The sequence below is a fragment of the Callithrix jacchus genome, chromosome 14 (genome assembly GCF_049354715.1).
Source record: "Callithrix jacchus isolate 240 chromosome 14, calJac240_pri, whole genome shotgun sequence".
Taxonomy (NCBI): domain Eukaryota; kingdom Metazoa; phylum Chordata; class Mammalia; order Primates; family Cebidae; genus Callithrix; species Callithrix jacchus.
Window position 1 is genome coordinate 78,483,539 of NC_133515.1, and position 26,798 is coordinate 78,510,336.

Sequence of the window (26,798 nt, forward strand, 5' to 3'; positions counted from 1 at the left end):
ATCATCCGGTTGTAGCTAATGGGACCTGATGGCTAATGAGGGGATTTCTGGGAAAGCTTTCACTGTCTTCAAAGCAGGGTAGATAGGTTCCACCATCATCCTTCCACATTCTTCCTGCCTTGATAGGAGTGTGTAGATCACAGCTGTGACACCCCTGTCAGAAGAGAAAGGCCTTGACTTCACTGAGCCACTGAATCAATGCTGATAAACATCTGCCTCCAAACGTCTTGTCATATATGTAAAATAAACCTCTATTTACTTAAAAATTGCAGTTGGGTTTTCTCTTACTTGTGGCCACATGCAATCTTGACCAATCAATATTCAGACGAATTCTCACGCCAGACTACCAAACACACCTATGTTTAACGTTCCAATGTTCAGAAATTTACATTAATGGCTGAAAGAAATCTATATCACTCATAAGGATGCAACCGCATAGAAATCATGTGCAAATCATCTGTGTCTTTGCTATTTAAAGAGACTTAGACCAGAAAGACCCCAGATCTAGTTAAAACTTGCAACAGAAAACGTCACCAGAAAATCCAGATACCACTTTGGGCATTGGTTTCCACTAAAATCAATGATAATTGTAACTTCAGGCAGCAATATGATTGCAATATCAGAAAGGAAAATGTAAGTGGGTGGGGTTTCTAGTTTAGAAATGTAATAATCCTACTGATAAGAGAGCACCTCCAATCAGTTTCACTAGAGTCTAGACACAGCCACGACAGCCCTCCCTAGCAAACCTCTGAGAGGGCCACATTTTCTTAATGCATAATCAAAAGAGTTGTCATATGTTCTTCCCAGAACCAACTCCATCAACTGTTATTTTTAGCCGAGAACCAGAAACTGAGACATGTAGTTACCACATGATCCAGAAGCTCTACATGTCACTTTTTCCTTCTGTCCACTCATGGATATATCCTACAGCCAGTAAGTATGATGTGACAAGAAGGGCCTTTTTGAGGACCAAGGCAGTTACTTCACTGTGGACCTTCTCTGAGGGATAGGGAAGGCAGCATAATGGGATCAGCCCATACCTTCTCCTTTAAACTGGGTAAGTGTATCTGCTATGAGTAGTCCCAAAGACAGCAGGCACTAGCTGAAGAACAGCCATTGGTTTCACGGTGCCATATGTGCTCTGCCTCTAAATGTCTCCTTTATTTGATCTTTACCAGTATTTTCATTGGTGTTCCTTTATTCTTTTATTTTCTACCTCCCTCTCTCTTCTCTGCCATGCTTCTTTCCAACTCTAAAAATAAGGTCCAATTTCAGGTATGACTCCACAGATCCCATCCACATAGGTTCGAGATGGCAAGATGGGATGACTTTCTCAGTGACCTTTTTGTGGTCATCTACGTCTAGGGATAATTTCTTCTTTAAGGGACTGACCAGTGCTAACTTTTGCTTTGGCTAGAAATAAGGACAACACCCTCTTGTTCACCCTAGGCCCTGCAAATCTCCATGAGGTTTTTGTGACTTATGTTAACTTGGCCCATGCAAGCACTGCCCAATCTTGTGTCTGAAAACTTAAAAGAGGAAGCAGGGACAGCAGTGACGAAGCTATGAAATGAAGTGAAATGGATAGCCTGGGATCTGCAGGGCTCTCACGGAGGCCTGGAAAGAATCCAGAGGACATCAGGATATGCTGGCAGTGATGGTGTGAGGGCTGAAGCTGAGGTACAGTCTGCAGGTTTCCTTCCATGAGGCAGGAGACTCCTAACTTAACCCTGACTGACAATGTCATTTGGAATCTCACCCACAGTATCTCCCTTCTTTGGGCCTCTTTTCTCATTTTTCCCGCTCTAGACCCCTTTCCTTAAACTTCTGTTTCCGAACATTTACTCCTTTATTTGATCTTTACCAGTGTATTCACTGGTGTTCCCTTACTGTTTTTTATTTTCTACCTTCCTCTTTCTTCTCTGCCATGCTTTTTTCCAGCTCTAAAAATAAAGAAGGAAAGAAAATTGTAAATGTTATGAAAAGAAACAAGTGCTATTTTACCCTCTCCCTTTTGTGTGCTGGTGAAGGTCCTTCACCTGCAGGGATGTGCATGCAATCTTTGCTCACTTCCTTACCAGACCTTGCTTTAAACCAGTCCAGAGAAGAGGGAAAGTTGAAGAAGGAGGAAATGACAAGGCATCCTACAGATGGAAGCATCAGGAGGGATCCAACCCTTCAGAAGCTGTTACCCCACGGTGGACATACGACTTGGACCATTTTAGAATGCAAGTGTCCTAACACTAGAGATGGTATTTTTCTACATGTGCAATATGCCACTTATCAATGCCACTGTTGCGAATTACTGTGATGGGAGGAAATGGATAATTTGAGTTTTAAGGCTTTTTATCCTTTTGTATCTCAATCCAACTATGAATGAGAAAGTCCAGAAATATCCATTAGGTAAAGAAAAAAAATCTAGGCCTAAGTTCATGAATGAGAAGTTAAAGCCAGGCACATGAGGTGTTGCCTGTTCTCTGGAAAGATGGAGAGGAATGCAGGAATACAGCCGCCTTGCTTGGGTAGAACCCACAGGTCTCTGCACATGCCACCCACATTAGCATACTCAGAGGTCCCATCTCCACGTAGTGCTCCTTCTCTGTATGAGCTGAACCTCTGAGTTCAGTAAGGTGTCCCATCAGTGAGTTTAGGCCGGTGGTCCTGGAGACATCTCCTCTCTCAGTGCCACGCCCATAGTCAACTCCTGGGTTCATCACTCAGATCCTAACACAAATGGAACCGGGGGTATTTGCTGCTTTAGGTCCCTGGATTACCTATGTTCTTGAATCCTCCCTTTCAAGCATGCCTCTCACTTTATCATTACTGACTTTCATGTGAAATATTGGATTGTTTGACTCTTTTTTTGGTGATTGCTCTAGGACAGGGGTCATGTGTGTTTTCATTAACCTTGGAATCTCCATAGCTCAATTCAGACATTCTACAAATATTTGTAAATTGAATAGCTAAATGTATATAAATTCATTATCACTAAGGAAAAGACCACACTAAGTGGTTTCTATCAGGGGATGTAAATAAAGCCATGGCTATATATTAATAAAAATCATCAGTAAGGTTTGAATCCGAGTAAAACTGTGATGGTAACATAGTGGGAAATCATAGGTCATGCATATCCTAAAAATACAACCCACGTGAACTATTTCTTATACTGAAAAGATGTAGTGCTAATTAAGCTTCTCAGATGAACAGTTCTGTATACACTGGTAATACTTGGGCTGCCGTGCATAATGAGAACAGCCAGCAATGTGGCTATCCCTGTAAGCTCATCTGATCAATTCCAAAACTGCCATCAACATGAACCTATGAAAAATGTAGACACTGATGATATTGCACATAATGACAGAACAACAGATCTGGCCGGCTGACAGATGATCCAATGTAAAAAAAAGTAATAAAAGGGTTTATGTTCTAAGACTATATATTTAAAGAGTAAATGGTTATTGATTTAAGTTGAAATATGGGAAGAATAATGAAAACAACAAAACACAACTATTTAGTCTGTCAACTTGGTAGTTTTATATTTAAATATCTTTCAAAAAAGTCATATTCTAGTATTAATAAAAAGTACTACTAAAGTTATAGAAAACCAGTAACTTACGTTTAACATCTTGACAAATTTCCTTATAACAAGTTTCATGACCATAAATGTATTTGCTTAGGTCAGATTATTTGAGAAATAAAAACTAGAAAATAGCACTCCTTATACATGTGCAGTGCTAGTCACCTAATACTTTTTGGTATTAACTTACTAATCATTCTGAGTTTGAGGGGGTGGCATTATGCATATTTGAAAGTCTTCACCACCCTTTTATTTTTCAAACAATTTTATTTACATTATTTATCAATAACCATTCTTACCATTTGTTACAAAAAGATGACTTCTCACATTAACAAAAGCATTTGGTTAATCTGGTGCAGTCGGAGAGTCTCTGCTTAGGTATATCCCTCAAGTTTGAGATTTGGGGTTAAGGAAACAATGGCAGGGAGAACCAGTCTCCTTTTTTGTTTCACAGTCATCTCAGGTGGGAGGCATACTGACGGCATAAACAGGTAGGTGATAAAGACAATACATTCAGGAAGCAGGCTGCCAGCTGTCCCTGATGGGATACCGGTTTCGCACACTCCCAAATGGGGCTCACCCTGACCTGTGAGTCCCACAGAATGACAACACCCAGAGCTGTGTCCTTCCCCACCAAGCACACAAGCATGGCATGGCTTACCGGTACACTGTGGGCAGCAGGAATCCTGGGTGCGTGAGGGGTTCTGGCAGAGCAGTGGTGGGCACACCTCTGTCTCACACAGCACTCGTCCGCTGTGACAGGTGCACTGAGTACAGGAGTCAATGTTCCACGTTTCTCCTTCCACAAAGTACTCTCCCCCAGGGGCGTGGCAAACGGAGGGAGTGCTGAGCTCTGGCTTCTGCACCACGAAGTCATCTGGGGAATGACAAAGAATCATTAACACAAGACATTATTCATCTGCAATCTTCCCAACTCCTGAAAGCCTGGTGCTGTTTGCTTCAAGGGATAAAAAAGATGAACTGGATGAAGAACATCTTGCTCTATTCTTATCAAGAGAATAGTGAAGAAAATATTCCATGCTTGGAAACAGAAGACAATGGCAAAAGAGCTAATATCAGGACGTGAGGTTCCAAGTGGTTTGAGTCTGTCAAGGGTAATGAGAGAATTCAATAAGATCATTATATTAGACGGAGGGGACTCCCACTCTAGAGACAAGAACAGGAGCCTCTTCTGGCATTTCTATGAATGTGCAGGAACCGTCTCAAATTCAGATCTCTCATTTACTGAGTACTTGCTACAGTTCAGTTATTTCCATGCTAAGCGCTCTACATGTGTCATTTCATTTATTCCTTATAGTCACCGTATTTCATGCATGAGGAAACTGAGGGTGCAGGGAGAGACAAGGAAAACTGCAACCCAAGTCTATGGTTGTTTGGATCACGGGTGTGTCTTCAGATTAAATAAAACCTCCAAATGATTGCTGCCCTATCTGCTTTATTATTTCTGGGATCCTGAGAACGTTTATGCTTGGAAATATGTCCTGCTGTCAAGCAGGCCACACCCAATCTAAGCCAGCTGCCAGCACACTGAGCAGGAATGCTCCCATAGAATCAACAGTATGAAAACCCTCACCTGAGACTAAACTTGTGTTTGGCAATATCATCATCAAGGGAGGTAAATGCTGAGAGCAGAGGTAGTTTTGGTCTCTTGGAGAGATGGCACTGATAGAGAGGGAGTTTAATGTTGAAAAAATCTGAAGAGGTACTGGGAGTTACCCTGAAGTTTTGCTGGGGAAATGAGAAGTATGAAGACATTAACCATATTCATGTAATCCAAATACAACAAGCTCTTCAAGAAGGTGTTGACAGTGTTGAATCCCGCCGAGAAATAGTCTGGAGACATCACGACTAGCTCATGCTTGGAGCTTGGTGGAAGTCACGCCCCAGAATGGGCCCATATACACAGAGATGCTCAGAGCTGAAATGTCTTTAAGAGTGAATTGGGGCTATGACTTTCAAAGTGGTGGTCAGCATCAGAGTCAACAAGACTAATGAGATAAAGTGATGTGGGCTAATTTCCAGTGAAGGGGGTAACAACTTCTAATACAGCTTTATCTCAAGGAAATTAGTAAGAAGGCTGGAATTTAGGCCAGAGGACATATCACAGAAAATGGATATTCATCAATCAATGCTTACATCCGCAAGCAACTGCAACAAACTTGCCAGCATAAAAACAGCAGAGAGAAAGATGATTAGAATGAAAATTGTGCGGGAACAAGATGGTAAACGTGCATTTCTTGTGGTTTACAGGGAAAGAAAAAGTCCCAAAGTGTATCAACAAATAGATGTAGGAAAAGCCTCCCTTATTGCTTTTCAAAAGGGCTTAGAGAGGATGGATAATTTGTCTTGTTAAATGCTCATGTACGGAACTGGTCAGAAGTAGTATGATGTGCCTGTCTGTAGGTATCCTTTCCTGCTCACCTTTCTGCTGTATAATGTGCCTCAAGGCAAAACACAAGAGGGGCCAGAGACATGGAGACAAAAGAAAAACTCACAAGTAGAGAGTAAGGAAGTCAGAAAATCTGAGAGACGATATCATTTGGCAAATATTCATTAGAAGAGTTCAGGAGCTGCTCACTTATCCCAAGAAGAAAAACAGCTCATCTTGGAATGGAAGAGGGGAGAAAAATAGTAGGAGTCTGTGAATGCAACAGCTCTGGAGTCTCTACTCAGAAGAAGCCTTAATGGCAACATGTTAAAGACTTTTGGAAAAAATTTATCTCCACACATACATTTACATAAATGTGTTTTCATACAAATATATCCAGATACTGACACACCTACAATTAGTTACCAACAACTCCACATGTGCTTACATAAGAACTTCCCATGACTATAATAGAGAAAAATCTTTCTGGTTCTACTGATTTTCCGTTCTTAGGTCAATTATCTATTCTTAGTAAGATCTTTGCCTTTCTACCAGTCTAGCTGTTCGAATTCTTCATTGAGGACATGTTTAGCAAAGACCAGGTACAAATCCCTCCTCTAGGCATTCACACCTATGATTAAAGCGGGTGTCTTCATGCGAACACATGATTTTTTCCTCCCCAAAGAGTCAACACAGAGTTCTATCATATTAAACTCCTCATTTATCCTCTTACGCAGGGGACTCTCGCAGTTTTTCACATTTAACTAGCAAAATATGGGAAAAAGGAAATAGTTCTGATATGGAGCACTTCTATCTGAACTATGGGTAAACAAAACAAAATAAAACAAGTCATCTCTTCTGCATTTGTAATCTGGTTCTCTACAAGGGGAAGGGAGCTGCCTGTCACTGATCCTATAGCTCTTTAGCTGCACAGAATCTCAGAGCTAAAAGGGACTTTAAGTGTCCCTCTCCCTCTCCCTGCCACCATGGCAAAAAAGGTCAACTTCCCTTTGAGGCTAGTCTTGCTGCAAAAGGACCAGGCCTCAGGCTCTTGGCCACACCTTTTGCAAAGGTGGACTCATGCACAGAAAGACACATGGAGTTGTAACTGACCAGAGGAAAAAACAATCATGACTCCAAAATCTGACCGTAGACTTAACTTTAAAAAGAAATTTGATACAAGATTTGAGAGAATTCATTTCTCCCAGGTCTTTGGGCAGGCATACTATTTTATTCTGGGTAAAAAAGTCAATCTTTCTGTGTCTGTTTTCCAAATGAGAAACTGTCTCAGTGTGTTTTTCCCTAATTCAAAGTGGCCTGCAAAGAGAGGAAAATAATAGATATAAAACGATATTGAACTCTTTGGATAAAAGGTACTAGATGAGGTTTATGGTTATAATTACTGTTATTGACAATCATAATTCATACCCCCTTGAATTACAAACCCATTCTGGCTTTCTAGTAACTTATCTTGATTACCATGATTATGATTTTAAATGGTTTGAATGTGTGGTCACTCTAAGTCTCTCCATTTGGCAAGAGTGCTACATGTCTATTAAAAAAAAAAAAGAGCAATAGCCACAGAATTCAATAATTTTCTCCCTCTCAAATATTACTTTATATGTGATAAGGTTTTATGAGATAAAACTAGCACTGATTCCCTCAAATTAATGAGGACATTCAGACCTAACATGCTATCAATAAAATGGAGAGCTGGAATGTGAGTACATCAGCCCACAAACCTTTACAAAAACGTAGTCCAAAGACCTTGCACAACCGAGTCATTCAAAAAGGAGGAGACTCATTTCTAGAATGTAACAATTTTCTCTGGGCTTTGGTTCTTCACTGATAGTGCCCGGATCATTCTGCAGTGGTTGTTGATAAAAACCATGCAGCGCTGAAAAGTGCTCCGGGGGTCGTCCCCTGCAACCTCCCCAGAGTTACAGATGTCTCTAGGGCCCTGCAAGGCAGAAGTCATTTGCTTATGGAGCACACAGATGGCAGCCAGCTTTTACCTGCACATGACGGGCAGCACTGTCCGGGATGAATGGTGGGGTTGCCGCAGGAAGGCACCGGGCAGGTGATCAGGGCACACATTTCCCGTCCATTCAGACAGTAGCATTCCCGGCACCCATCGTGCCAGCTCTCCTCATTTTTATGATGATGACCATCCACGGTCAGACAAGTGCCCGACAGGACAGGTGGCCCGACTGAAGCAGAGACCTCTGGACAGAGAGAAGGCAGCCTGGTAAGAAGCGACTATTGCACAGAAGAAATAGTCTGCAATGTCCGTACATGGCCTGGAGCCCAGCCACCAATAATTAACGTCTACACAGGATGGTTTGTGACACAGGACATGTTGATGAAAAGAATTTAAGTCAATATGCTCTCAATTTTGAACAAAAGAGAGAAAAAAACCTGCAAATACTTTCTCTCCAATTGGTGGGATGACAGCTGATCTTTTATTCCTTCTACTTGACTTTCTCTTTTTTTATATAATGAACAAGCACTGATTTTATAACAAATGGTATACACACGTTGCATGTACTCAGAATCGCCCTAGAAGTATCATCCAATGGGGACATCCTGGGTGTCTTGCAAATAACAGTTTTGTTCAGCAGAACAATTAAAGCAGTGACTAGATTTGTTTACACCAGCCCCTTAAAAACACCATTAAGGTGGTAACTGTCCAGCTTTGAAACATCATTAAACAAAGTTTAGGAATCTGTTATTGTTTAATTTCTGGATCGTGCTGACAAGTACAACATACAGGGTCAGGCAGCAGGGCTGGAGCTGGGGTAAGGGCAGAAACGGAGGTCAGGGCGTATGCTCAGTGGCTGCAGGAATCTCCCTGGTGCAGAAGCCTCAGGCAGCAGGCATACCTGGGCCCTGTGCTTATATACAGCTGTGGGCCGGCAAGTGCTTACTCAGCCAAAGGCTAAATTCTCATGGAAAACTGGAAATACAGGAGCAAACTTCTGAGCTATACCTACCCTCTAGAACTTTGAAATGGGGATATTTACTGTTACAATTTTATGACTCTTACTCCTGAACAGAGGGAGGCTCTATAGAGGTTGAGATAATTGTGCTTTAAGCTAAAGTTCCTGATACAAGTAAAAAGAGCTAGGAAGTGATTAATTGAGTCAATGTGCTTGTCCATCATATGCTTACTTCACATTCTATTCTGAGTTTTTACTTCATAAAAATGAAAGGAAAGGGAGTCCTGTGGGACGGTCCCACAGAGACTGACATTCGTGTGAGAATAGACAGCAATCACTGAAACCATTTCATTTATAGGATGTCCTTCTGTCCTTAGTTTCGCTGCCCCGGCTGCTTTGAGGGGGAAGGGTCATGTGTATACACTTACCTCTGCACTTGCAGATAAGACAGCCATGATTGTCCTGTTGGAAACCCAAGGGGCAGATCTTACTGCATGAGAGCTCTGGACATTTCCTACAGCGACAGATGTCACAGCCGTGCTTATTCTTCCTGGGTAATTAAAATTTGTCAGAGGTCAGAAAACCAAAAAGTCTCAAATGATTCCCAAGCATGCAGAGCAAGGGTCAATAAAGTGATATCACTATTAAACAGAGTAACTTGACTTTTGCTCTCAAAGACTCCTGGAATGGTAGGTAATCAGCTCCCTATGGCCATGACCACCACTCACTCATGACCAAGGTTGAGAGTTGCCCAAGCACTTATGTGCTTCTAGGATGTGGCGCTCAGAATCCCAATGACACGATTGTTGATTTAATTAGGGAGTGGTAAACCACAATAAAAAAAGAATGTGTAACTCCATGAATAGGAAAGTGAAGATTTTGTTGGTTTATCTGTTTATTCATGTGTTTCTCCATCCATTTATTCATTCACCCACCCACCCATCCATCCATCCACTCACCCACCCACCCATGTATCCATCCATCCATCCTCTCACCCATCTGTCCCTATCTCCCTCCCTCATGAAGTATCCGCTGCACGCATAAAGTAATTCTTTACTCAGCAGGTACATACAAGGGGCACCAACTGCTGCCTTCAACCTGACACTCCTATGTGGCATCTGGCCAAGATTTCTCTTTTGGTGTGTGTCCCTAAAACATGTGTTCTAGCCAGTGCAATATTCAGTTGTCCAATGTGGCCAACTGGGTCCTCTCTGAATGTGCTTACTGACAGGAGTACAAAGTGAAATCTACAATCTTCTAAGAGATTTTTCTCCAAGATGAGAGTAGAATTTGAATGCAGCTTTGATTCTGAACTGTCATGATACTGTAGCAAGCGGTTGAAGCTACTATTGTGATAACACTACTTCATTTTACATTAGTCGTTAGGTTAAGAAATAACATATATTAATATTTCAGGATTAAGAATGATGATGATTCATCATTTTATTTGGGGAATTTTAGGAACAATGTTTCTAATTTAATTATCCAATGAAAATTAGAAATAAAGCCTCTGCCAAAACTGGAATTTTTAAAGGAAGAAAAAAAAAATGACTGACAGGAGATGGGAAAGAGATGATGGATCTAAGTCCCTCGTAATTACTAGGACTAGGCCAGGCACAGTGGCTCATGCCTGTAATCCTAACACTTTGGAGGGCCACGGCAGGCTGATCACTTGAGCCAGGAGTTCCAGATAAGCCTGGGCAACATGGTGAAACTCCATCTCTACAAAAAAAAAAAACAAACAAAAATTGGCTGGATATGGTGGCGCATGCCTCTAGTCCCAGCTACTCAGGGGTACTGAAGTGGGAGGACTGTCAGCATGGGAGGCTGAGGCTGCAGTGAGCCACGTTTGTGCCACTGTACCACAGCCTGGGTGACAGAACAATACCCTGCCTCAAAAAAAAAAAGAAAGAAAAAGAAAAAGTATTTCTAGCACTACATACATACATCGAATTGGAAAGACAGATTGAAATGAAAGAGAGCAAAGGAAAAATGATAAGGCGATTTTTCTAAAGGCATACACTTGACATAAATGTAGACATAAGTGCTTATACAGACACTAAAGAAACAATTATGAAGTGTCTACTCCCCCCACCCCCAGAATAATCTGGATTTTCATGGGGTTTGACTCAATAAGGTACATTAAAAAATACAAGTCATGGCCCTTATCTCCAAGGAAATTCATAAAATCTAATGCTAGATAGATAAAGAAAATAAAATGCTGACTAGTTCCAAGGTGAGACACTTAGGCATGGCAGGTAAGGATGCACTGATTTCAAGTGAGTGGCGGTCTTCAATTCATCTTAAAGTATGTGTTGAGTACGTGATCACAAATAGACCCTGGGACAACTGTGAGGAGCTGTAGCACTTCCAACACCGGGACCTCACAATTCCATCTCCTCATCTTCCCAGCAGTGTCTAAAAGACTCTGCTATGGCAAAGTCTCACATAACAGGCACAAGGGTGTGTCTGGCCCATCTCCATAAAAAATAAGAGTAAAACTTGATTCTCTTCTTTGGAGATACAACCGTTTCCTCACTTTCTGAATCTCTAACAAAACAAATATAGATATTCTGGGCTCAATGCGTCATAGAATAACTCACAAACAACATATAAAACAAAATAAGTAGGAACATTTCACCAAGGGGTACTTCGTAACAGCTTTTCTGAATTAAGAAATACGTACAGCAATCCCAGTGGACAATACTTGTCACAGATTATGGGTCTGCACTTCTTGGGCCTTGGGCGGCACTCACAGATCTCACAGTTTTGGGCATCAGTTAGGAAACCGAAGGGACAGTCCAAGGTGCAGCTTTGTTTACGTTCTGAGCACAGTTCCTCGCCTGTGAAGACATACAGACGGCACGTTTTTCCAAGGATGAATAGGGCAGAACACATTGATGCTAAAATACCGTCCCCAAATCCTCCACACTTCCATAGATTTAAATTTCTCAGCTCTACCACAGCACTGGTTATCACTAAAAAGAATAGACTGTGCTATTCATGGTTATCATATCACTCCATGTTTTAGTAATAATCAAAATAAAAGTCCAACTTTGAAATACTTAGATTTCTAAAGTGTACTCAAATCTGTTACGCTTTGAGTGAAGAGCAGGCTGATAATTATGATAATGACAGAGCATTTTCCCATGAACTTTATAAATTACTTCAAACCACTGATGACGATTTATGTTATGTGATAATTAAAAATTTACAGTTCGATTTTCACTGTTTTATTTCTACTGCATATCCATAATAATGCATGTTCTTTTTTCTTTTTAGACAGATCTCTCGCTCTGTCACTCACACTGGAGTGCAGAGGCATGATCTCAGCTCACTGCAACTTCGGTCTCCTGGGTTCAAGCGATTCTCCCACCTCAGCCTCCAAAGTTTCTGGGACTACAGGCATGCACCACCACACCCAGCTAATTTTTCTATTTTTAGTAGAGATGGGGTTCACCATCTCTACTAAATGTTACTATGCTCATCTCAAACTCCTTACTTCAAGTGATCTGCCTATCTCAGCCTCCCAAAGTGCTGGGATTACAGGCGTGAGTCACTGCCCCCATTCCATAATACATGTTTTTAGATGTCTACATAATAATTACTTTTATGTGTGTTAGATGCTATCATATAATACTGCACATTGTATGCAGCATAAGGGATTTCTTACTATTCCTTTAAAAGAAGTACATCTCTTATAACATGATAGTGATGAAAATAATCAGTGCTACATTTAGATGTTTTTTTCTCTACATGCTGACAAGTACCCAGGTATTTGGATATATTAACAGAATTGGCTTTTTAGTTAACTGGCTAAAAAATGTGTGTGCTAAAAAAATACTCATATTAATGTTTAAGTAACCAGTATTTGAAGTGTTCAAAGTATCCCTTGTTAGCAGAATCTGGCGTGATGTTTAACTGTCTTCCATTAGTCAGTTACAACACTATTTTGGAAGAACAAAAAAGGAAAGTAGCAATGATGACTATCAACATTACTGAAGTTATTAGCTTAATAGAAGTCTTCTAAAATGATGTTAAAAGGCTACATAAGGCTTACCAGAGAAAAGGGGAAATGTTTAATGTTAAAAAAAGAAAAAAGGCATGCTTAGTGATATAAATTAAGCAAGTTGAGACCTGTGTGAATTAAATGTAGAATTTGAAAGACCATCAAATTTAAAGAAAGGAAGTTAGTATGGTGATGGCAAAAGTACGGCAATGTTTGAATGTTGTTCTACATGGACTGGTGAAATGGGAAGCAGAGTCTATTATTAGAATGATAAACAAATTTTTTATTTTATCTGAATATCCTTCAAACATGAATATTGTAATAGTGCAGAAGTCACTAGGAAAACAGAACGAATCTGTCCCCTTAACGCGCAAATCTTATAGACTAAAATTTAATCTTAACTACAGTGAATAGGTGAAATGGGTCCATGTTTTACATAAATATTTCAAGATAGCATCTTTTGTGACTCTTAATTAGCAATATTTGCATATTTAATTTGCTATCTTTTAAAAAGGAAAATGTGATTTATGGTATAATTTTCTACTCTGTCATTCTCATAAACCTTTTATTACACATATAAATATAACCTCATGGGCTTGTATTGCACTGTAAAGCAACTGATTACTAATTTGCATCCTTAAAGGAGAAATTCTAAATGGTTCATTTAGAAATTTCTAATTATATGACTTGAAAGGTCATAATTCTTCATTCCCCATTATTAAGGGAATCGTGAAGGAAGAAGACTTCATTAGCCATGTTTCTTTCTCTAAACACAGAGATCTAAATTGTGAACCCATTTTTCTGTCATAAGGATTTTTAGGTCATATCAACAAATGGATTATGTTGGGAAGTAGACGAATTAAAAACATCCTGAAAACTTCCCAGAGTCAACATCTCTTGGGATTAAATTCCTTGAAACTTTGGAGTCTGAGCAGCTTGGTGCCTTTATTTTCTGGTCCTGCAATAAAGAAGCAGTTTTTCCACAGACCTTGATCTAGAATGTGCTATCTTTAAAGAAAACTGTTGTGTCTCCATTCAAGTTTAAACAATGTGATAAAAACTAGTCGGTAATCTACCACTGCTTTGCAATGGAAGGGAATTTCAAACAAAGGTTGGTACATTTAAATAAAAATATAGGGCATTCATTAGAAGGAGACTAGCTCTGCCTCCTAGCAGTGGGAAGCTCTAGTGCTGCCCTGAATTGGGACCACTTTCCTGCATGCTCTGCTCTGACCCATCTACATTCAGCTTCCCAACAGAGGGAGCTCTAGGGCTGGGCCCTGGATTCCTCAGGCACACTGTATAGGGACTCCCATGGTATTTAGTACAGAGGGGGTATTAAACAAATATTTGCTAAATAAATCCATCAATCAATGTTCTCGTTACCTACTCCTCCACTGTCATCAAGACTGCCATATTATCAGACAAATGACAGCATGAAAATAATCACTCGGATAGTATTGAAATTTTCCCAGAATACTGGCAGTTGCCAAAACATCTCAAAATACCATTTTCTAGTTCAGAAATAGACAACATTAAACACTGGAAGGTAGTCCTAAATCCACATATGTCAATTATGAAATGTTCTTAAGACAAATGTATCCTAATGGCAAACTTTTCAATCAAGAGCAGATCGATTGCAGCTGGCTCAAACTTGTAATCCCAGCACTTTGGGAAGCTGAGGTGGGAGAACTGCTTGAGGCCAGGAGTTTAAGACTAGCCTGTGCAACATAGTGAGACCCTGCACCTGCCAAAAAATAAAACAGCTGGGTGTGGCAGACAGCGCCTGCAATCCCAGCTACTGATTACTAATTTGCATCCTTAAAAGAGAAATTCTAAATGGTTCATTTAGAACCATTTATGTAAACAAGAATTAAGGGAGGCTGAGGCAAGAGGATTACTTGAGCCCAGGAGGTTGAGGCTGCAGTGAAATCTATGATTGTGCCACTGCCTGGGAGACAGAGCAAGAACCTGTGTCTAAAAAATAAACATAAAAACATAAAGAGCAGAACAGAGATGAGAAAAACAGTATTCATAGAAGGGTAGGGGTTTATACGTTTGTTTATAAAGCTTTAGTACATCACTTGAGGCAACCATGGAGAAAAAGGTGGCTTTATGTTCATAATTTTTCAGCATTATGACTTGACTGTGATCTAAAAATGCTTTTGAATCCATGGGGGGAAGTTACTATTGAAGAGAAAGTGATGAATAATGGCAAAGCACAGGGCTGTACAGCATGGCCGATCAATAGCAACTATGTAGTAAACGCTCTGTTCATTCTGGAAAAAAAGAAATGTTTGCGCCTATGCTCAAAATGTGACACAACTATGGGGAGGGGGGCATTCATTCTTTATTATATATAAATACAATGTAACTCCCATGTAGAACACGCTGTGGTGATGTCCCTTAGACAAGTGTGCATACTTCTTTGCTGTAGTACAGCAGGTCCTCAAATAGCAATGGTTTGTTCAGCATCACTGTGTCATAACTTTAATGAGGGGAATAAAAATCAATTCTCGGCTCACTCTGTGTGGAGACGGGATGCTCTCGCCATGCTGTGTGGGTTTTCTCTGGCTACTCTCACATCCCAAAGATGTGCACATTAGGTGAAGTGGGGTGTCTACATGGTCCTAAGCCAAGTGTGGGGTGTGTGTGTGTATGTGTATGCGCGCGCGTGCGCCACCCTCAACCCTGGACTGGAATAAGAGAGTTGGAAAATAAATACAAATTCTTATAAAATAAAAATTTGTAAAGCAGGTCTCCTCTTGTACATGTTTCTTCCTAAATGTGAATGAAATGGAGGTGCACTCAGGCAGCACACATGGATGTTCTTTTGAAACGCTGAACAAAACACTAACCTAAAGACAGTATAAGTATGCATCTTCCTCATAGTCTCAACTTGCCAAATGGCAGCGACATATTGTGACTTCTTTCAAAGGCAGTTGAGGAAAATTGCTTCTTTGAATTTAATGATGAAAGATTTTGTGTGAAGTGACCAAAGTCGTACATAAGCATGAGCAGGTGGCCGAGATTTCCTAACAGCAAACCCCAGGTGCAAGTGGTAGGTGATGTGACTGGACACAATGAGATCTGTATTTTTAGTTTTTAAAAACTCAGAGAAAAATGGATTAATATATATGATCCCATGTTAAGAAAGATGTAGCTTTCTTAATGTAAGAGGTATTAGAAGGATTAAAATATAAACACTTCATGACAATCACCAATTATCTTGGTGTTAAAAAAACAAGGTTGGCCATTTGAGAAAACACAGGCTGCCCAGGCAACTCCAGCGAACATGGCTTTCTAAAGGGAGGTATAAAAGGCATGTGTGCAACAGGGACTGTCCCTTCCCCCAACAGAATCAAGTGTAGGAAGGCAGGACACACCCCAACGAGTAGAGGCTTATAGGAAATTTAAAAGATGGCAATAACTATAAGCTCAACTAGAGGTTTTTTTGTTTGTTTGTTTTTTGAAACAGGGTCTTGCTCTGTCACCCAGGCTGGAGTGCAGTGGCACAATCACAGCTAACTGCAGCCTCAACTTCCCGAGCTCAAGAGATCTCCCCATTTTAGACTCCGAAGTAGCTGGAACTACAGGCCCTCACTATCATGCCTGGCTAATTTTTGTATTTTTTGTAGAGGTGGGGTTTTGCCATGTTGCCCAAAGCTGGTTTCAAACTCCTGAAGTCAAGCAATCCATCCACCTTAACCTCCCAAGTGCTGGGATTATAGGCGTGAGCCACCACGCCTGGCCAACAAGAGTTTTATAAACTCAGTTTTAGCACTAACTACACTGTGCAGATAGTGTGATGTAGCTGAGAAAAGAGATTGACTTAACTCCTATTTTGTATCTTCTTCTTCAAAAATATTTTTACATAAGTGACAAATGATTAAGATTAAGTGGAATGTTAAAGCCTGAGATAATTGATAAATCAGAACGTGAACATCTATCTACATTAAGTCCAAGCCTCTGAGCCATGGTAATTATACTCACAGGCCCACGGAAAAAAGGCTTATTACAGAACCACTATTACATTTGAGAGAGATCGAAGAGAACACAAAGAGATTTAAGAAAATAGGTCAAATGTCAAACCAAAAGGGACAAAGTGTTCTAAAAACTACACAACTTGACATTCACAACTGAAGATTCTTCAGAAATAATTATTAAATATATGATCTGTGACATTTACGCAAATAAACCACTTGAGTACCAGGAGCCAGCACAGATTCTGGAAAAACAAGCCAGGCCCCTATAACTTCAGTTCATTTTAAAAACAGGGTTTCCAGCAAAGGAATGCTCTGATGTATTTTGTAACGTATTTTGATTTCAGACAAGATACGGGACAAGTGTTTTTCAAGATTTTCTGTGGAGATATGTGCTGTCAGCTAAATAACTCTACTCAAGGAGTGATTGGCTATGTTCAACATCATTCTGCAGGTCTTTGTCCTTGGTTCTGTGCAGTTTATTTTAATTCAGGGATTTAGATGAGGACATGTAAGTTATGCTTACTTAATATAAGCTGGGTGGCATAAAGTATAAGATCACATTATCAAGATTCAAAAATAGCCCAACTAGTTAGAAATGGTTTAAAATGATCAGGATAATCTCTTTTTATATTTGGCTGGGTATTTATATCATTAAAAAAAATTTAAACGTTCTATTATAGAACAGATAAGAACCACCTAACAGCAGGTGATGTAAAAAAAGTTCGTAGTGTTTTTAGGTACTTATAACCTCACTATCAGCCAAAGACATGCAATTCAAGGAGCTAATGCAAACTTAGGCCACATAGTAGCACTGCACCCTGGAGATCAAATTCTGGAGTACCTTTTGCTTTTTGAGATAGTGTCTTGTGCTGTCGCCCAGGCTGGAGTGCAGTAATGCAATCTCAGCTCACTGCGATCTTCACCTCACCCGCCCACAGGCTCAAGTGATTCTCCCACCTCAGCCTCCTGAGTAGCTGGGATGACAGGCACACACCACCACACCCAGCTATTATTTTGTATTTTTGGTAGAGATGGGGATCTTGCCATATTGCCAGACTGGTCTTGAACTCCTGCGCTCCAGTGATCCGCCAGCCGTGGCCTACCAAAGTGCTGAATTTAGAGGTGTGAGCCACTGTGCCTGGCCGTTCTGGAGTATCTTGATTGCGGACCACGTTTTATGTAAGGACAATGATATCTTGTGTGGCAAAGGATGGAAAAGATCCAGAAAGTTCTAGAAACTGTCACCTAACGAATGGCCAAGGGGAATGAGAATGTTTATATGGTAGAATTAGGGGAATTCAAAATGTGTGTGTGTGTGTGTGTGTGTGTGTGTGTGTGTATTATTTTATTTTTTTCTGGAAGAAATGCAATATACTCTATCTAGTTTTAGAGGCAAGGCCTGGACACGACTGGAATCTACATGGAGGCAGCGCTGGGGTCAACAAAGTGAAACACAAAGGATAATGGCTGTCACATGCGGAATGTGACACTGTATGTGTGGGTGACCTCTGTGTCACTGGATGAACCCAGCAAGGGTACTAAATAAAGAGCCTTTGCGGCTGGAAGGATGCACTCTGGGTTGCACTCCTGATGCAACTGCACATCAAGGAAACAGAGACAAAAGCCACAATAAAGAAGCAGTTCTTTTCTCCCAAACGACTATGTATTTGTGTTAAAAATAATTTTATTCCCCCTTTTGTCAGGTTGTCCAGAGAATGTCTGAACAGGAGTGAAAAAGATATTCAATCACGTAATATGCTTTGACAGTATCATATTAGACCTCAGAAAAAACATACATTCTCCTGTCTACTCACTGTTTATGCATTGACAGGTCCGACAACCATTGTGATCACGTTTGAAACCATTAATGCAGTCCTTCCCTGTCAGAGTGCAGTTTGATAACTCCCCACATGCAGGTGGATCAATTGTGATGATGGTTGGTTCTAATAATAAAAAGATAAAAAAAAAGATCAATGAAACATATGCTCACCTCCTAGACGCTATTCAATTTTTGAAATCCCACACCATAATGTTACAAAAATCTAATCAACAATTGTTATCGAATCCCACACTTTTATGCTCTAGTAATATCTTTAACCCCGAAACAGATATATTTGTATTCATATTTTTGAAAATGTGAACACTGTACTTCTTTGTGTTTGAGCAATTCATGCAGTTTTTGGTACTGCCACATAATTCTACAATTCTTCTCTGATGGTCACCGCTACTGGAAGCAGACGAGAGAGGTTAAAACAAACTCCATTTAAATTGTTAACTGCTCTTCTATTTCTTTCTGATGTTTTCTGAGTTTATTTTTTATACTAATCAGGACACAGCTATCAACTATCAGTTATCTCACTCTCATTCTGTAATACTTCTGAAATCTCTTACCATTTTTTTTCCAATTAATAAATGAGTTTTTGAAGCTAGTTTAAAACACCTGGATTTCTTTTATCTTTTATGTGACACTCCCTTACTTATGATAGCTGATATGACAGATAACTACACACTTATCCTCAGGGCACAGAGACTTGTGAGAGTGGCAGAGGAGATACAAGCGTTCAGGTGAGTGAGCAGTCATGCTGGGAAGAAGGGCACAAAACAAAGCAAGACCAGAGGAGATGCTTTACCTTACCTGCCATATTGATAAAGACTTGCTTTGGGGAATGACAGTAACTACATATACTTACATAAGGCATATTTTGTGTTTATATGAGGTTTAAAGTGCTGTTCACAAATGCCTTCCAGCTTCACCATATTCCAGTGAGGTGGGTGCTATTATCCTCTCTTTACAGATGAGGAAATCTAGCACACTGACTTGCCCATGGTTACAGCATTAGTTTGTGGGGGAACCAAGATTGAAACCTAGGCAGTCTGACTCCAGTCACACTCTCAGCTTCTGTATAACACAAAATCTGTGGTAACAGTAACTGTTTCTTAATAAGGGACAGTTTACATAATGCCAGGTTGTGAGGTTGCTGTTGCCAAAGGGAACAGAGGCACTGACATATTTATGGAACATCTTCTCAACCAAAACACACTAACATCTTCAAAGTAAGCTGTTGCTCACAATATCTTTGTGAAAGAGCTAAGTACAGAAAGTCTCTATCTACATTTTCACAGATGGAAAATATGAGGTGCAGAGGGGGTAACTGGCTTATCTGAGTTTACATAGCAACCCAGTAGCAGGCTGGGAATAGAACAGAACAGAGGTTCCTAATCTCCTGTCCAACACTCTATCCATTAGTCCACACTGTCTTCTCAAGTTTCATCTCCTGTTACCAGGAAAGAGATCAAAATAAGTGTTTTAGCTGCCACTGCTAACTAAGATCAAGAGTTCTAAATTTTTATCCATCTTCTAAAAGGGAACAGTGATGCAGTTCTTCACAGGTAGCAGGCAATGACTTATTAAAGAGATGCTTAGATCAGCATTTTCCCAGTAAAAATATGTATGAAGTGAATATAGCACATTCTCTATTTTTATTACAACATATGGTTTGAATAGCATCTTACTGAAATTTTTAAATAAACTTTTCACTGCTATAGTTTCTAATTTCCTTCAATAACCAACGTATTCTTTCTGACAGATAACTGTAAACATCAAAAAGTAACTGAAGTTTAGTTGTTTTAAGATATCCTGAATTAGATGCAGTACTGCTGCTCCCCTCCATTGCCTTAAAATTTACTACAAACATCTTAATTTTCAAACTTATTAGTCTTTCTTTTATCACTACTTTTACTAGCTATCCAAAACAATGATTCTATTCCCATCTTCAGCTCAAGACTGCCAATGTTTTGTCACAATCATGCTAACCACAAATGTAAGAGAGAGCATAAGACATGTATCAAGTTTAAGTAAACCTACCACAGTCTATCCCAGTGAGGAAGGACTTGTATGCTCTAGAGTGATTAGGGCAAGGATGAGGGATGAATTCTGAACTCTGTGCACACCGCTTTTATAGACAGCTTATAGGTAAAGAAATGTCTTAAGCATATCTACACACACCAAAATCTTCTATTTTTTACTGACATTTAAGATGTGAAATTTATGAGAAAATTTTGCCTTCAGAAAATATACTATGGAAAACTGTATGTTGAAAATGCATAATCATCATAGAGTAGCATGGAATTTTAGCAGAGTGGATTTTAGGGATTTGCTTAGAGAATCCACTGTCTAACTTTTAGAAAGATGACCTTCCACCTCTAAATGCTATTTGCTCTCAGTAGTGACACACGTGCTGTGTGTGTGTGTGTGTGTGGTTTTTTTTTTTTTTGTATATATTATGATTAAAGGAACAAATAGACTGGGTTGTCTGAGGATCAGAAGCACAACGCTGACTTGGGCAGCCCCGTATCAGTCACAGAAGCCAATCTATTCAAATGGCTTTAACAGTTAGGTAGACAGTCACAGATGTACATCTAATATACATTTCTTCAGGAGAGGAAATATGTTCAATATGTTTTCCTAAAATATTCAGCATAACAGGTTTTGTTCACTTGAACAAATACAAATGCATAAAAGGGCTGTTCAGTATGTCCTGGTCCTACAATGCGTGTGTTAAATATTTCAGGTAAAACAAGTCCTATGGGATACCTTCCAAGCCTCAATGCTATAGCATGCAAAAAGCAAAAAAATCACTTTGTACCTCTAAAATTAATATTTTCCCACTTATGACCTATATTAGATGAAAGAAACTGGGAAGTATAGTCATTTCAAATTTTTACACCCTCAATATTTAACATTAAACAAAGAAAAAATCCAACAAAATCTTTTATTCATGAAAACTTTAAATTTACTTTGGAACTATTCAATTTCCCCTTGATAGATTAGGCTGAACCCAACAATAGTCACTGCGATATGTTAAACACAGCTAGAAGTCTAGGTTTTCTTACAAAGACATTAGAATGCTTGGCATCTCATTTTATTACATTAAAAAAATACAACTCATTTTACTACTCAGATACAAACTGGAACAAATTTTAAAGGTTTTTTCTGGGTGGTAACGCATGTTTCTTGAGTCCTTAATGCTAATATCCTATGTCATTGGAGCAACCGCTGAGTTGTAATAAACACATTTGCAGGCAAACTAGTTGTCTCCTGGCATTTCAACTGAAGTCATACATTACATTCTATGCCTTTCGCTATTCTCCCAACATTTGAGTGCTTGGTTTCCTACCATGTGAGGCCGTATCTAGAGAGTTAGATTTCTGTGAGAACAACATTACAACAAAAATATGACCTGTGAGTACACAGACTATCTACTTATTAATAAATTATCTAGAAAAAAATCTCACATTATTGTTAAAGATGCCTGAGAGTTTGCTTCCAGTCCAATATATTAATATATAATCTCAGAATTGGTCCTATTACTAATGTCAGGGCAATTTTGTGAGAAACAAGTGCCATGAGACAACTGAGATTCAATTTCTTATGCTAAATAATCAACTCCAAAGTGAGAAGCATCTGACACCATCCTGAATTAAAGCATTTCAAATCAATATTATATTTACAGTTCTTAAAGAATAATGACCAAGAGCTGGTCAGGTTCTTAACATAGCTTTTAGCCAACAGCGTTCTTGGTAGAAGAGGTGATTTTAAAGAATGTGGAATCATGATATCTCACTATGACTGTTTCTCATCCAAAAAAATGAAAAAGCTTGTGGGAGTGTTGGCAAAGTATGTGAAATATACATTCTGCTTGTCTAAAAGAGCATCCTAAAATTTGTTCTTCAGGAATTGTTGTTTAGTCTATGCAACAGTGCTTTGAATATGGAAAATATCTGTCAGGTCTTGGGCCTGCAGACTAGAAGATTCTCATATAAATCCTACATTTCTATGCTCCTATATTACATGGGGTATGGCACTGAAATTGCGTGTCAGAGAGTACATGCCTTTCTAGAGATGATGGTGGTCCCCTATCTTTGGTGTGTTTGGTAAACAGAGTTCAGCTGAACAGAGGTCCTGCTAAGATTTCTGGAGGCACTGATGCATCCCTGCACATGCCTTTCTAGAAGGATGATGGTGGTCCCCTATCTTTAGTGTGTTTGGTAAACAGAGTTTGGTTGAACAGAGGTCCTGCTAAGATTTCGGGAGGCACTGATACATCCCTGCACATGCCTTTCTAGAAGGATGATGGTGGTCCCCTATCTTTAGTGTGTTTGGTAAACAGAATTTGGTTGAACAGAGGTCCTGCTAAGATTTCTGGAGGCACTGATGCATCCCTGTACATGACACTTGTTCCTTGGAGCAAAGAAAACTGTGTCCCTTAAACTGGCTGTGGAAAGATGTGTTAGTAGGCCTCTTTCAGAGGAGGGAAGTGGTTTTAGATTTCCTCACTTAGGAGAATGAGGAAATGCTTGCATAAAGGTGGGGTTTTGGAGAGGGGAAATTCAGTGAAGTACTGTTTATGGGATCACCCTGAAATTCTATCTCATTTGTATTGAATGAGCTGGGGAATTAAAGAAATACCTTAATGTCCTCCAAAGGAAGAAGGCTTGAAACAGCAGGAATTCACTGTCTTTGGCTACAACTATTTCTAAAGGAAACCCTTGAACGGGCTTCCTTGTTGAGAAGAAATCTAGAAACAGTTTGAGCCTAAAAGCAATAAAGAACACAAATGGGTGTTTGTTACGTCTAATGGTTTGCTGTTTCCTACTCAGCATCCGAGTGGGAACCATTACTCTCCTCAACCTGCTGTTTTCTTGAACAATTTTTAGAGACTCTCCAAGCACCTTACACTGTCCAGAAGAGCTATTTTTAAAAGAACCCTTGGGATTGTGTCAGGAGTGCAGATGCTCAGCCACCAATTCTGATTCCAAGTCTTAGATAACAACATTTTGAAAGAACATATCTTACAACAAACAACAACATAAACGCATACTGATTCTTTATTCTACATTTATTCAAAATGTAGGGTTATTTCTTTCATATCCTAAAAAGCCTAACAGATGCCTTGGTAGTAAAAGTATTTCCAGGAAAACGTTAGTATTTTTTAGAAATTATAGAAAGCTTCAGATACTAAGTTATTGAAAAACACCATCAGTAGTTTATATTTATGCTCACATATTTCCTAGGAGCAATTTTATCTACTCAATGGGGAAATTAAGCTACTGGGATCACATTTAATTTGATGAAAAATATAAAGTTAAAATGAAAATCATGAATCTAACTCAAAGGCCATGGTGCTAGACCATAAATATATACTCAGTTATTCGGCTGTTGTAAATGTTTAGGCAAATGTAAGCTTTCTACTTTTTTGCCTTTTGTTATTTCATTTTATGAGAAATTCACCAAAAAGTGACCAAGGAAGTAAGAAGCTGAAACTCAGTCTTTTAAGATGCTGGTATAATGTTTTTAGATCAGTCTTATCCTCACATCATATAGTTCAATAACTCTGGGAAAACAATAAAATAAACATATTTTGACCCTCAGTTATTTTTAAATGTATAGTGATTATATAAATTCACTTCTGAAACAATATAATCACTGGTTTTTACACTTCAGGTACACGTAGCTCAAATGACAATGTTAATAGATGCTTTTAACTTGCTGTCTCATCTGTATTACTCCACTGAACTTCTGGTTTTGAATTAATCCATACAAGGTTGTTAGATTACTATGAGCTAGTTCTCTCTCATAAATAATGTTAATTATCTCCATTAAGAAATACATGAAGCACTCTTTCTGATTAGCAGCCCTGTGAAAGCTGACAGCCAATTAGTAGCTCTTGCGTATGCGTGGGTGACTCTCTAAATGTACGACTGTGGAAGGCATAGAGAGCTATCCCTGTTGGGTCTGTGTGTAGCACTGTCTTGTGAGGGGGGTAATTAACTCGTTTTCAGATTCTGATTGTCTCTAGGACTGCGGCCTCACTGTGCTGTCCCCTCTGGGTAGCTACGGGCCTGGCTATGGAGAGCAGCTGTCTGCCAGCACCCTTCATGCCTATGCATTCATACGAACACACACCCACAAACTAAGAAAAGTCTTTCTGGAAAAAGCTCTTTGTAGGCAAATTCCTAGAAAAAGTGGGGTTTTTTTTCTTCTTTTTTTTTTTTTTTGAGATTAGGTCTCAGGTCGGGCGTGGTGGCTCACCTGTAATCCAAGCACTTTGGAGGCCAAGGCAGGCGGATCACCTGAGGTCAGGACTTCAAGAGATTAGGTCTCACTACATTGCTCAGGCTGGTCTCAAACTCCTGACTTCAAGCAATCTTCCTACCTCAGCCTCCCAAAGTGCTGGGATTACATAAAAAGTACTTTTTAAAGACAGATACATTCTTACATTTCTTCATAAGTGAAAAAAAATTCAAGTAGAAGTAATAAGATAAATGAAGCTAACAATACCAATCTGTCTCTTCTTTCTCTTATTTCTTTTTCTTTTGGGCTTTAATAATGCTTTGCATATTTTACATAGCTCTTCTCTGTAAATTCCCAAGCCTGCTTATTTGATTATGAGAGACAAAAGTGAACAATTACACTTCCTTTTCAGACTTAATTCAGGCACTCTTTCTTAAGGTAGTTTTATTTCTTTATTTTGGGTAGGGATTGGGGGGCTGGAGAGGGCTAAACTTGGCTAAGCAATGTGAATACCCAATGAGTAGGAAAATTCCAAAATGTCACTGACTTTACATGGCAGTTCAATGGCTAAATATATCAGGTCTCCTATCCGGGGCCATAAAACTGGAGATAAGGCTGGCCAAGACAGCATCAAAGCTACTCTGTCTTGCTATATTTTCATACGTCATTATGTTATCACAGATGCTTTTCAAATGTGACCTGTAACTGGTCAGAACACCTTTCAAATAAATCACCAAATTGTCAACACAATTGCATCTCGGGAAGAGAAGTACAGTGAAGATGAATTTTTCCCAAATGAAGCTAGAGGGAAAACTCTACTATCGCAGACAATAAGAAAAAAATAATTGAAGATATAAAAATTCCCTAATCTGGAAGTGGGAATTTTCATGGCATATGAATGTGTACTCAAGAAAGTCTCATTAAGTCATGGAAAAAAGTCTCTTACAGTTGGAGTTTGCAAATTCTTTTGGCTGCTACACATTTGGTTATCCTTTTTTCCTCTGTACATTTCTCATAACAACACCTACATCCTTGCAATTTCTGAAGGACTTATCTCACAGCAGTTTATTTTAAAACGAATAGTGTGCAAATAATCCCAAGATTTGTATTATTTTGTGACCAGAAAGAGAAGCAATCATATATTTATTTTAGACCTATGTATTAATTTTGCATGCTTTTCCTGAAGAATTTTGGCTGTTAGACATATTAACATTTTTCTTCCTTTATCAATCTCATATTTAATAGGAAAATATGGTAGTATGATTATGAGATTATTAAAATACCACAAAAGACAAATTAAAAAAAATTTTTTTATATAGAGTGGGGTATCTTTTTCCAGGAATCCAGCTTGAGACAACTCACAAAATTATCACTGGATTCTAAGAATCTAGATCTTTTATACTTGTCTTACATTTTATTCTTATTCTTTTTATTGCTAATGTTCATAGGAATTATATTTCAGTAGCCTTTAACTAGAAATAATATGTTATATTAATAGGTATGCATGTCATCTGTGTGTGCACATTGTAGTAGCTATTTACAACTTGGAGGGTGGGTCAGGGGGTCTGAACCTAGACTTTGGTAATCTGAACCTAGACTTCTGGGAAATGACTGAAAACCAGGGAGGAAGGGTCTGCATGTTAGGGACAATACTTCATTCACTATTTATAACCTCAGCACCTAGTACAGTTTGGTTTACAGAATTGCTCAATGAATGAACAAAAAGGTGGGGGAAAGACATCTAAGCATCTAAAGTCAGTGTTCATTATTTGGCAAAGAAGAGTTCCCACTCAAAATTGTCCCTAAGAGCCTGCATCTCTAATT

The 26,798-nt window shown here is 39.2% G+C and overlaps 1 protein-coding gene across 8 annotated transcripts in view; it reads right to left on the reverse strand.

Annotated features, from left to right (window-relative positions):
- Positions 1-26,798, reverse strand: part of CRIM1 (cysteine rich transmembrane BMP regulator 1) — a 196,022-nt gene that overhangs the window by 27,200 nt on the left and 142,024 nt on the right. For all 8 annotated transcript variants that reach the window (XM_035272823.3, XM_002757863.7, XM_078349502.1 and 5 more), the window contains 5 exons: positions 18,715-18,843; positions 11,592-11,748; positions 9,334-9,455; positions 7,982-8,191; positions 4,239-4,454 (listed from right to left, as the gene is read on the reverse strand). In XM_035272823.3, coding sequence (XP_035128714.2) covers positions 4,239-4,454; positions 7,982-8,191; positions 9,334-9,455; positions 11,592-11,748; positions 18,715-18,843 — 834 coding nt within the window. The remainder of the gene's footprint in view (positions 1-4,238; positions 4,455-7,981; positions 8,192-9,333; positions 9,456-11,591; positions 11,749-18,714; positions 18,844-26,798) is intronic.